Source organism: Numenius arquata, chromosome 3 (genome assembly GCF_964106895.1).
Source record: "Numenius arquata chromosome 3, bNumArq3.hap1.1, whole genome shotgun sequence".
Classification (NCBI taxonomy): domain Eukaryota; kingdom Metazoa; phylum Chordata; class Aves; order Charadriiformes; family Scolopacidae; genus Numenius; species Numenius arquata.
Window position 1 is genome coordinate 30,051,669 of NC_133578.1, and position 12,787 is coordinate 30,064,455.

The following is a 12,787-nucleotide window of genomic DNA, read 5'->3' on the forward strand; positions in this document are numbered from 1 at the left end:
TGAAGCCCTGTGTCAGTTCTGACCACCAAACGTGGTATGTGCTTATTTTTCTCCAGGGCCTCTCTGTGGTACGCTATGACTCCGGATAGGAGCAAGTTACCCACCGCAGAATTTCCCCTTTCAGGCATTGTTGTGTGACCTGTGAGGGGCAGGGCTGTGCATTTAGGAGAAGCTCTGTTGTTTAGCTTCATTTTGGGATGTTGCTGGACAGCTTTGTGCAGGCACACTGGCCAGTGATGGGAGGTGAAATGCTGACAAATCAAGTGATCTTCCTTTAAAAATGAGCACAAAGAAAATTATTACTACCAAGATCACTTCGAGGAAGTGGGACACGGTATCTGTCTTTGCCAAATCAGCACGTTTAATCAAGACACTGCTAAGGAATCGTGCAGTTTGACTGTAACTATTGAGTGCAGCAGCCAGCACTAAGTTGCCCTTTAGACCATACATACAGAAGAAATAAACATCAGACCTTATCTCAGAATGGAGAAAGGAGATGTGGATATAAAAGTGCAGACAATATGTGCTCTACCTCAGAAAAATACTGCTTAGTTCCCATGGAGGTATAGCAGGGACAGAAATAAAAGCATATGTATGCAGGATTGAACAGAAACGTGAAAACCCCAAAGATTTCACAAAAGTAACAAGAACTACTTGGTTTTTTTATGCTATGCATGGATGGGAGGGAGTTGAGGAGATCCAGCCAGTGATCTCAGCTCAGCTGTCACATGATGTCCCCTTCACCTTCCCTCCCTGCCTTAGTTTCCACTCTAGTAGTTAAGGATGCTGAAGGGTTTTCCTACCTAAGGGATGCTGTTCCTTTCTTAAATCCCTCTCTCTGAGGCTTTGGTACAGAGACTAGTAAATTGTCTGTACAGAATTTGCTTGTGCTCCCAAGCCACCTCATAGCTGTTCTGCCTGTCTAAAAAAAGTGCAAATTGGTAACTTCTCATTATTATAGTGAGATTACAGTAGATGAAGTTTTCAATGAATGCTTAAGCTTGAAAGTCCCACTTCCTTTTGTGCCTCAGCTGCCCACACCAAGACCACAGGAAATGGAGCACAGTTTTTAACCTGCAGGTTTAGAAAACAAAACAGTTTATTTTCTTGGCAATATTACTGACAGCTTGATATGACGTCTCTGCCTTACCATCCACTTGCAACATATCAGGGCTACCGATACTACAGCAGGCTAGCAAGTTTAGACCTTGGTAAAAGCATACAAAGAAAGAACTCTTAAATATTTATTCCTAGCTTCTAGGAAAGGGAGGGGGTTTTGCCTCCACATATAGGAGCTTTATAACTCTGAAGAATCTTGCATTTTATGGTGCAAGACTGTCATTTTCCTGATGGCAGGCTCTGGCTACCTTTTAATAATCTCCCATCTGGCAAATTTTCTTCTTCAAGAGAGCTGATTTTCCTCTAATAGGGCATTTACTGGTTATTTTTTTTCCTTTTCAAATAGCCCATAATAATATTCGCAGACACAAAACATCAAACAGCCTCTCTCCCTAACAGTGGCTGCTAGGTCTGAAGCTCTAGCATGGTCTGGATTCCTTATCAATTTGTTATTGTTTCAGCATATGCTCTCTGAGCTCTTGAACAACCAGATAAGCAATCACGGAAAAGATGCCACCAAGAAAGAGGAGCGTGGCTGCTCCTGCAGAGGAACGCCTTAGGCCTGGCTAAAGAAACTGTGACAAAAACATCTGTCTCGTTGAGAGAGTGTGGCTCATTCTGGCAAGAAGGACAAAGAAGACAGTACTAGCAGTCAATGCCTGTAACCCTCAACCTGTTGTGATGTCTGCGTTTCTATCTAAAGAGCGATTCAGGTCACTTACTAGCAAGCCAACCTGCAGGGAGATTACCTTGTATTTGGAAGTGTCCCAGTTATGAACCAGCCGTGCAGGGATAAGGAAGCTGTCATCCACGTGGCAGGTGCTGCAGTAATACCATCCACTGTAGCTGCAAACCTTGGCTTTCCCATTGGACAAGCCTATGGAGCGCTGACAGCCTGGAGAAAAGAGAGAGGAAAAACTCTGCATCTGTACATCATGCCACAGGTACAAACTCAGGATGCAGTAAGAAAAGTAATTATTCCCCCTTCTGAAACCCTTTTTAAATTTTATTTATTTGCTTTACCAATGAGCCATTTCTCATTCCCTAAAATTAAAGGGATAAATATCGGTATTCTTGGACTAGTGCTGAACAAGTACACACTAATTTGGGCATCTTTCACAAAGAGTTTAGAGAACAGTCAAAGGATACTTAGCACTTCTGAAAAACCAAAGGCAGAATACCAACTTTGAGACACTGGACATTTAAAAGCCATGGCCACCTGGAAACCATGACCTGAAGCTTAGACAGAAAACATCAGACCACAGTAGTACTGCGCACTTGCTCCAGACAGCTCCTGTTTTCCCCACAACAGAGTAGGCCAGCATTGGCAGCCTGGAGGAGCACAAGCCAGCTCCTGCTGACAGCCAGAAGGGATGCTGACTCGGCAGGTAGGATTCGGCCACAGAATTAGCACAGACAAGGCAAGCCACAGTCAGACTACGAATAATAACTGTGAGCAGCAGTCACACTGAGACGGAGTAGTCCTTGACTAGCAGTAGTGACGCAGCTCAGTTTCCTGTGGATGTTTTTTTTTTTCCCTTATGATTGGATTACCCTGTATCTTACATGGTCTGAGGTCTGCCTGACACTTCTTTCTCAGCTGGATCCCTTGCCTCTTTCCATGCCCTTTTGCATGGAGTCCCTGGGGTAAAATAATGTACTGAAAAGCTGCTGCTTTAGTTGGAAAGAACTAACGCAGAACTCTCCTCCATCTGACCACCTATTTTCCCAAAACACATAGAAACTAAGTGTATTTAACGCCTTTGCCTTTCCCTCAACTGTAGCTAAAACAAGCCAAGAGGTTCAAATAATATTAGAGTGGAGGGTTGGAAGACAGACTGCACAGTGTCATTACACAACCTCCTCAGGAAGCAAGGCTAAAAATGTTTGGATATGATACAATGAGATGTCTGTGGTTGTTATTAACACCTCTGACACAGCACACATGATGGTATTTCTGCTTTTCCTTCAAATGCTAGTGTCCCTGTATGACATTTACAGCTACAGACACAATTAGCACCAAAGCCCCACTCCGGCATGCACTGTATGCTCAGACTGGAGCTGGTTAGTAACACTGATCAGCAGAAACCTTGTACATCACTTTTATGGCAAAAATATTGGTTAAACAGAGTTTTTCAGGCAGAAGTCAACAACTGACTGATTTTGTCAGTATAACTGATTTTGTTTAGTGTAATTATGTAACTTCTCCCACTGAAGGTATCTTTTTTCCCCTAGTATGTTATCTTGATTTGAGGAGAGGTTGCAGCTCTAGGCATAAATCAAAGTCCTCCTTCTCCCCATTAGCTGATGCTACCGTGTCTCCTCTGCTCTAATCAAAATAATTAGAATAACCTGACCAACACAATTAGTTCACTTCCTCCTGTTCCACACTCCAGCGCCATTTGGTCATTGATTCTCTGCAATGCACACTATCAAGTGAATCAGTAGTGGGACATGTTCTGTCTCCATCTCTCTGTCCCCCTTCCCTTTTTTGTTATTGAAGTGAGGATATGCAGTTCCTTGAAAAACACAAATATATAAACAGGTCAGCTGATGAAAGAGATGCTTACATTAATGTCTCCTCCTTTACCATTCATAAGATCAGAGCATGAGTATAAACATCTATCTCTAATGGTATAACTCAACATACATAATGCAAAAATATGATCTCATCTTAATAATCAAACAGAAAACCCAAACTGCAAACTATTATCATTGTAGAAATAATTTTTGTATAGTAAATACTAGCAGAACTTTTTGCAAAAGCAGTATTTTTAGGGCAGAAAGAATGCAGGTATGCCTTTTATAAAGGCAAAGTCAATTCAGGTAATTCAGCAGTGTGTTAGAAAAAAGATGACCTATGACTGTGGCTTAGAATCAGAACTTAGAAGCCAAAAGCTTCATATTTCCCTCAGTGCGAAGCACACATTTTCCCATCTTTCCTTTCCCATTCTTTTCTTTTTTAAAAAAAAACAGTTTCCTGACTAGTCAGTTAAAAGAGTTTCCATGCAGTCCTGCTCCACTATGCTGTTATGGGTGAAGTCAGCAGGCACGCCTGGTAGCAAGCTCAGTATCATTGCTCTGTAGCACACATATTCTTCCCATTTTTAAAATGCATTCATACATAAAGGTGAAGGTTTTGAACAGCTGATGAGACATGAAGTACCAGTCCTGCTCCTCTGACATGGCATTTGTCCGACTAGTAGCCCTGGAAGTTGCTTGCAGAAGCTACTATCACTGTTGCTATGGAGGCCATGTTTTTAAAAGCAAAACAGAGGTAAACCTTGCCCCTCTCTAAAGGAAACAGAGAAGTATGCCCACTCCTCCCCTCATGGAGAAAGATGAAAGAATCTACGGAAGAGAGCATTCCCCTTTCCCAAGCTAATGGGAACAAGCCCTCAGAGAGGATGTTTGTGTTAGCAATACCTCAGTACAGCACATTCTTCTGTGCCAGCCTTGCTAAAAGAAGTGAAGGGTCTGAGGTCTTTCTCACTAGTTGCCTCTGAATGTCCTATCACTGAAGAGCACTGAAGCATCCGTCTTTATACCTCAACTGGTTCCAACTTCAGCATTTATCCCCTCATACTCAATAAAACACACCGCTAAATGACATATAGTGTTTTCTAGCTCAATGTGTTTGGACCAGCAGAGGAAGTACTAGTGGTAAAGCTGTGTCTGAATGAGACAGAAGTCTCCAAACTCAACGCCCTGGAAACCTTTATAAACGTTCTCCACTAGCCAACACTTACTCATGTGGGGGATGAAGACGTGACTGGACACACTGATTTCACCTAACTGCCACTGTGCAATCCCCGCCACTCCACAGGCTGCTAGTTTGTCTTAGTGCCCTAACTTCTATCTGTTAGACTGAAGGCAAGAATAAGCTAAACTCCAATTTGAATTGCCATCACCCTAAAATAAAACGTTTGCAGTTGAGAACTCGCCATTTTAAGGCCTAATTTCTTGCAACCTCCTAGAGCCAGAAACTCATTCTACTCCACAGAGAGAGTTTCCTCAGGAGAGGAATGACAAGCACAGAAGTGCTGGGGGGCTTCACTGCTCCTCCCTATGTCCAGCCCATAAAACTGAAGGTCTCTGGGGCAAGGAAGGTCTCAGCAAGCAATCTTGGATGCCTTTCCCTTCAGAAAGGGTGATTTTATAAAGCGGAGAAAGTGGAAGAAGTTCCTATTCAAACAGCATGCTTTCTCCCTTATTCCAGTCCTTCTCTGAGCCCTCGTTTGTTTCCTTGTTCCTCAGAAACTCATTTTTACACAGTGTATTTCTCATTCCTCCTCATATCCTCAAGTAAATCATATTCTGCAAAGACACATAACAGTTGTAAGGCTGGGGTATTTTAGATGAGAATGTGGCACTGGCACCTACCTTACATTTTCCCTTACCTTACAAGCTTTTCTGTTTGAAAATCACCATCTTTTCCATTCCTTTCTGTTGTGAATCATAATGATGGGTATTTCTACAATCCTTTCAAATCAAGTTATCAAAGCACTGATTTTCTTTGATGTTATGCAGTTCAAAGTGCTGTAGTGTGACAAACATATTTCTGTGGCATAGACCACTTATGCTACTTTGTTTTTATAAGATGGAAAAAATAGAGCAAGAGTGAGAGAGAGAAAAAGAACAGGAGGAAGGAATAGCTTGTGGCTTAATGCCTTTGGTCTGCACCTAGACATTCAAGTACGTAAACTTGCCGTCATGTTTACCAGAAGCAAAGCTAATACTGATTCCTGGCTTTAAACTCTTGAGCACCCCTCCCAGCAAGATAGTCAGACATAGCTGACCACCTCAGAGATCTATAATACAACTCAACAAATAGTTTGGGGTGGCGGAAGGGATCATTTCATGTTTGCAGAGAAAACCCTTACTTGCCTATAGCTAGAGAAAGCACCTTCCACGGGATGGGGGGAAAAAGCAGCACAACTTTCACTAAGCCTCTCTCACCTATTTCTAATGTTCATACAGAATATTATCCATACAACATCTGTAAAAAGGTCTGGCAAACTCTAAGCCTAGAGCAAGGAGAAGACCGTGAAATTTACTATTACCCCAAATCACCCCAACCTAAAAGATGTTATAGAGCAAGCTACAGAGAGAAGAAGTGTAGCTGTAGGTATACTGTTAGCAAAGTGAGGGAAGAAGTAATCCCAAACCTTTCATCACAGAAAATATAACAAAACAGCCTTGGAATCAAGCAAAGAAAATAGGGGTTAGAAAAAAATAGCAGCAAGAAAGTGCTGCTGGGCACAGATGAACCTCTCTCAACAACATGTCTGTGAGCAGAGCAGGAATATCAACATCAAGAGGCTCATCTCCAAGTGCTAAGACTTCAGGAAGAAAGAAGTACAGGAAGATGAGGTTAAAAAGTCTCTCACCTTGACTTCAGGTGTTGGTGAGGACAGTAGGGAGGAGGAATCCAAGACACTTAAATACAATTCCTCTTCTGCAAAGTGAGGAAAACACCATTTCTGTCATTTTCAGGCTGTTGCATACTCTTACAGTCAAGGAAGGCACACACAACTATTCTTTTTATCCACATACCTTTTTCTTTAATCTTTTAGCAAGAAAAGATTGGAGTAGCTCCACAGCGAAACAGAGAAAGCGGAACTAGAATTAAGTACACAACTGTTTTCCTTATTCAATAAAGTTCCTTGCTCAGTATCAGGAAAAAGCAACTCCCTCCTGATTGTGTACTGTAATTAAATCTGTGACAGATTAGCTTAGAAGCTAATTCATTTAAAAACAACATACAATATCAAGAAAAGAAAATGACCCACAGACTTCAAAAAGCTTTCAGCTTGATAAAGCCATAAAGCAGACTAAGCAGAAGGAGCAGAGCAACAAATTTTCAGGGTGTTAGATCAGACATACAACATTGCTCTAGCTGCTCAGCACAAACAGAAAGAGAAGGTGAGAATTACTTCAGTTGCTGGCCTTGTGTTCCTGTGCATCTATTCCAATTCACTCCTCGATGGGAAAACTCAAACTCACGAGGAAGACAAACTAACAATCCAGCTCAGTTCTCCCTCACGTCTACCCAGGTTTGAATTTGCATTACACTTTGTTCTTTTCCCAGCATCACTTTTTTTCCAAAGCAATTGTCTTTCTAAAGAAATAATGAAAATCTCACAAACCTCCAAGCAAAGTCTGATACTTTACTCACCTTGCCTACTTTTTTGTGAGCTTCTTATGGAATTCAAAAAAACCCACAGCAAAACCTTAGCAGATTAAAGGCAGAAAATTTTCCGTGTTGAAGCCATGTGGGTTTGACCCTATCCAGTAATAATTATCTAAGCAACATATAAATCCCACACTATTTATATCAGCAACGTACAAATCCTACTTTTATTATAATCTAGACCAGCTTCTCCAGAAATAAGGAAGGCTTCACTAGTTCCCAACTCCCAGACTCTTTTTGTTTTTTTAAAAAGACTCCAAAGGATGAAGCAACCATTCTGAGTCAATGGAAACCTTGACTATTAGCTGGAGCTCAGGACTAAGCCCTATTAACACCCTTCCCATCTTCGTTAGTGCCATTTAAAGATACAATGTGTAGCCCCGTCTTTCCTGTCTCACACAATCCAGCTCAGCTAACTTTGCCTACCCAGTCTAGGCTTGCTAGCTACAGGATCCAGCCTGGGATGGGGAGACAGGCCACTCCAGAGAGCGACCCACCCCATTGTACTAGTGATGTCTCACAGGCTCACTGCCGCAGAGCGTCTCTCCAAGGCAGATGAGATGAATCATCCCCTAGGCAGCCAGGCTTTCTTCCAATCAGTGAAGATTGGATTAGCGTAGACATCCAATATTTAGACTGCCAGGGTAGGCGAAGTAAACAACACCCTTTAGCGTCAGTCATGCTGAACACACAGAGCTGTGGCCCTCTGCAAGAAGATGAACAATCAAGTAAAAAAAAATCACTGGTGAAAACAAGCCAGGTGACAGCACATATATGTGCATATGCAACATTCTGCATGTTTGTATTATCCTTTGTAGAAGAGAGCATACAAACATGCTGCAGGCTACACAGCAAAATTCTGCCTTCCCAATAAACTAACAGTAGTTAAGCCTGCAAACGTAGCACTGAAACAACATAAATGTCAAAGTGTAAGCTTTCACTTCGCAAATGTAAGTCAAGAACAACATTTCATCAATAAATCAGGACCTAAAAGAAACTAGCTGTGTGTCAAATGGCTGCATGAATCTACACTTTTGGAAACTAGTTTTTTATTTGCTTGGATTTCCCCACTTGAATTTCACCAGAAATTCAGGTTCTTTTACCTTTAGTGTCAAATGCTGAGAAGGACTGAGACACCATTCTTCCCAGAGAACTTGCTCCAAGCTAATTACAGCTATGAAGACACACTTCACACACAGTTACAGTTTGTAAATCCTTTAATGCATGGCCAGTTTGCATTCACCTAGTGCATCCTTTCAACTCCTTTCTCCCCATTCCCAAGACAACAGCGCTAAGAAAGAACACCATATACCTCAAGCTAATTTGCTATTCTTTCCCCCATGCCCTTATAGGATTTTTCTGTGCAGTATCTGGCACTTTGCTGAGATTCTGAAGTGCTCTCTGACAGAAGGGAACCGGAGCTCCCGTGAAATGACCTATTGGCAGGATTCAGTAATTCACCAGCTCTTTAATCAGGGATGGGAACTGAACGGACTTTCTGGGCCAGCCCTTGAAGTCTGCCAGCTAGGAGTAAGTAGATAATCTGAGCATAGTTAATAATGATATGCCCATTCCTGCAGTTGATTACACTCATGCTTGGTTTTATACACTGAGAAGGTAGACAAGAGAACAGAGAAAAGAACAGGCTGGCCGTTTGTGCGATCAGAGCAAACACTGGTGTCTGTGTCCTGGGTTGTGGCCAGATCATTTTGCAAAAAGGGTCTCTATTTAACTCAGTTTTCGTTTCTGCTCCACAGTTAGTTTGAAGACCACTTACCCCTGCCCTGATCACTCATTTACTTACACTGAAGGCTACCTGGTTTGCTAAGTTTCATTTATTTGATACAGCAGCTATTAACATACCGAGAAATAATCAGCTCTGTTTCTGTTTGAATACACGGCTGGTTTTGTATCTCCTTTTAACATGAGGAACAACCGCACAGTAAGTGTGTTTATATATTTATGCCAATGCTATTTGGCTGAATTTCTTCTTGGTCGCGCATCACTACCTTGGGCATGTGCACTACTGAGATTTATGCAGCACGGGTACGTGTCAGAGTCTATTGACATTGCAGAAGGCCAGACTCAGAACCTGAAACCTTCCCACCAGTTGGCCTGTGGTTTGTTCTGTAACTTCTTTTACGTTGCCCCTGACCTGATCCACGTGTTACAGTTTTGTCAATAACACACTGGTTTGGCACGTGACAGAACTCCAGGGGAGCCCTGCCAACACACACACAAACACCCTGGTTTTGTGGTAGTGGACCTAAAGCAGCCATTTGCCTTCCGTATTTGTCCCTCAAGGCTGCACACCTGTGTGGATGCTCTGATGCTGAGCAAATGCACAGTGCACATCACAAATTTTTCCAGAGCAGCATTAATAGGGTTTCCCTATGATGCCAGCTCTGTGAAACCTCCAAGATTCCCACATCTTTGCCACCTCCTCTCCCCTCTCAAATTTTGTTAAAACAGTCAGGTAGATTCAAATCTTATGGGCCAGGGGTAAAACTATGAGCAAACAGCATTATATTTTCTTAGGAAACTGAATTAACCGTCGTATCCCAAACCAGCTCAGGGACCTGGTATAAACAGCAACTGCAGAAAAAGCATTGTGCAGATATACCCTTCCTGTATCCTTCTGTGAAGGCAAGGCCTTTATTAGCAAAAGCTGGCTTGACTGATTTAAAAGATGCTAGCCCAACAGATAAAGCTGTCTCTTGTAACACAAGTCATGAGGAGCCTCTAAGTTTTCCAAAGAAGAAATGTGTGGGGGTGTGTTAGAGTTTTCAGGTCTGAAAACACTTCCTTTTGTCCAGATGTAGCTTTTTCCATTCCAACAAAGGTGAGACTTGAGTATTTAGACTCCCTGGTTTTGGCATCCTCTTCTTTAAACTTTATGCCAAAAGATTCATCAAGACCGGCTTCACACAATAAATGGACCAAAAAGTTCCCAAGCAACTAAGAGTTCTTTGGGGGCAGTGGAGCTAATACCTAGCACCCGCAAGCCAGGAAGAAACAAGGCACAGTGAAGGACAAACACAGAGCCTACACTGTGAGTAGAGACATGCTCACACACAGCAGAACTGAGCTCATAACAGTAAAATAAATAAGCACAAATATTTTATTTCTAATGGAAAAAAAAGAAAAAAAAAAAAAGAACCTACTGAAAATCTGCAGAGTTGTTCACAGAGGCAGATTAGAGCAATGGGGTCACCTACCCCCATACAGGCAGCACAGGTGCCCTTTAAACCTGCCAGGAGGAATATGTAGGTTCATCAGCCAAGACATTTGTATCAGCTGTTCTGCCTGCAGGGCTGAGGCAAATACTTCAGTAAAACACCAGCTGAGGGTTGCAAAGTGCACAGCAGGGTGCAGGACAGGCACTGAACTGGCCAAGTATGCATCTAAACTACCCTTCTGGGCGGCAGCAGGCCAACTCCAAACCAAATCCTATGAAGGGGAAAACCCCACTCTGCGAAGGTGCCAGCCAAATCCAGGAAGGTGAAGGACCTAACATTCTACCAGCTTAGACAAAGCTAATAGTTTTCACTGCCATTTCCCCTAGTCAAGCCGTCTTAAAACCAGAATGAAAACCTTACCACTGAAGATTAAATGGTTTCTGTGATCATAACTGATCCCTGATAACAGGTTTAATCAACTCAAGCAAGTAAATGAGATACCATGCGGTATCTTCTGATCTTTCCCTAAACAAGAGCTGTCACATGGCAAGGCACTGTGGACCAGCAACCTTGTGTTTTGAAACATGTAGGTCCACTGCAAATTAAGTACTCCTTGCTACACAAATTCAAGTCACGCTTGTCTGGAAACCTTCCCCCCACTCCTTCCAACAAGTCAGTGGCCTTCCTCAGACATGGTGTATTTTCCAAATACTAATTTAGACATGGGTGATGATGTTTCTGCTCAGTTGGTTTTGGCTAGCAAAGAGTAAGAGTTTAGAAATACCACTGTTAGCAGTGTAGGTTTTGCTTTTGAATCAATAGAAGCAGAGCCTGAAAGTCACATACAAGACTGGAAGACTGTGGTCTAAAGTGAAGACACTTAAACAATAAAAACTTTACAGTGCAAAACACATTCTCAAGGGATTTTAGAGATTCTCAAATACAGGGAAGGCAAAAAGCTGCTGAAGTCTTGGAACAAAGAGAACAATTGAGATGAAACCAAGCACAAAATATACACAGCACTTAGAAAGCACAGTCCTTAAAGCCCTGGACAGGTGAGAACAATTGTTATTTCAGACTAAAAATGTGCTTATAAACTTCCAAAGGACCTTCGGGTATTTTATTATTGTACTACGTCTGCCAAGATTTGTCCCCTAGTATTTTTATTTCAGTGACATGCTACAAATAGGTGCTGGGTGTGATGACAGTTAACAAAGTATTTGCTAAATTCAAGGAAGGAGCACCCATGCTTTTCAGCTACCTGGATTTGAGCAGTGTCAACTATATCGCTTTTTGAGAAGTTGAACAAAGTCAACATCAAACCTGGCTAATGCTTTTTTTACTTTTTTTTTTTTTCCATCACCCTTGCTGACTTGCAAGCTATTAGCAAAATACTTTCTTTCCTTTGAGGGGGAGGGAAAAAAAAAAGGAACTTTACTTTTACCTCAGCGGGGGCTAGTTTCAGACCACTGCAGTGAGCTAGAGCAGAGGCTGGTCATGTTGCAGTGGACTGGCCCCCATCTACACACATGATCACAGCACTAGAGGCAGAACGACTCCTTGAAAGTCAACAGTCTTCCACCTGCTGCTTGATTTGACAGGACTGCAAGCTCAGGAAATAGACCATTTACTAACCTTGGCTTCTCTGCACCTAGTGTTCAGTTCAGCCAGCCAAGTCAGTGGAGCCCTAATAGCATTATTTATCCTTTTGGCAAGACATGGAGAAAGCAGGGAGGAGAAGACAGAAGGCACCCCAGAAGAGGAGCAAGGAAAGCCACACAGAGAAATAAAAGGGTGTAGAGCACATTTTGCAGAAGGCAGAAACTCCCACATCCATTAGGACTTGCTGTCTAAGCAACAAGAGTTCCTGGCAGACACAACTGCCTTCTCTGGAAAAATGCTTGATTTAACAGAGGACAGGGAGAGAAAAAATAAAAGGTGAAAAGGAAGAGAGACATCAAAAGAACAGGAGCAATGCAAAAACAGGAGGCAAGGGCAGAAGCTGTTTGTCTTCCCCATCTATGGAAACGTGAAGGCATGTGCCAAGGGGAATAGCAATAGCGAAGGGCAGCTGAGGACATTTGCTTCTTACAGACCTCCAGGAGAGTTGCTCCAGGAGAAACACCTGCCTTTCCCCAGGAGCCCACAGACGGCCCAACAGGGAGAAAGGACAGCCATTGGAGTATTCACATCCAGCTACCATGTTTGCAAGATGCTGCACTTGCTAAGCACATGTTTTGATAGAAGCCACCTCATCCCAATTTTGTAACGTGAACAGTTTGGGGATTTCTCTTGA

General features: G+C 42.5%; 1 protein-coding gene across 1 annotated transcript in view; it reads right to left on the minus strand.

Annotated features, from left to right (window-relative positions):
• The window catches only part of PLEKHM3 (pleckstrin homology domain containing M3), a 73,958-nt gene that overhangs the window by 44,894 nt on the left and 16,277 nt on the right, over window positions 1-12,787 (minus strand). Inside the window, exon 3 of the mRNA XM_074145675.1 lies at window positions 1,869-2,014. Coding sequence (XP_074001776.1) covers window positions 1,869-2,014 — 146 coding nt within the window. The remainder of the gene's footprint in view (window positions 1-1,868; window positions 2,015-12,787) is intronic.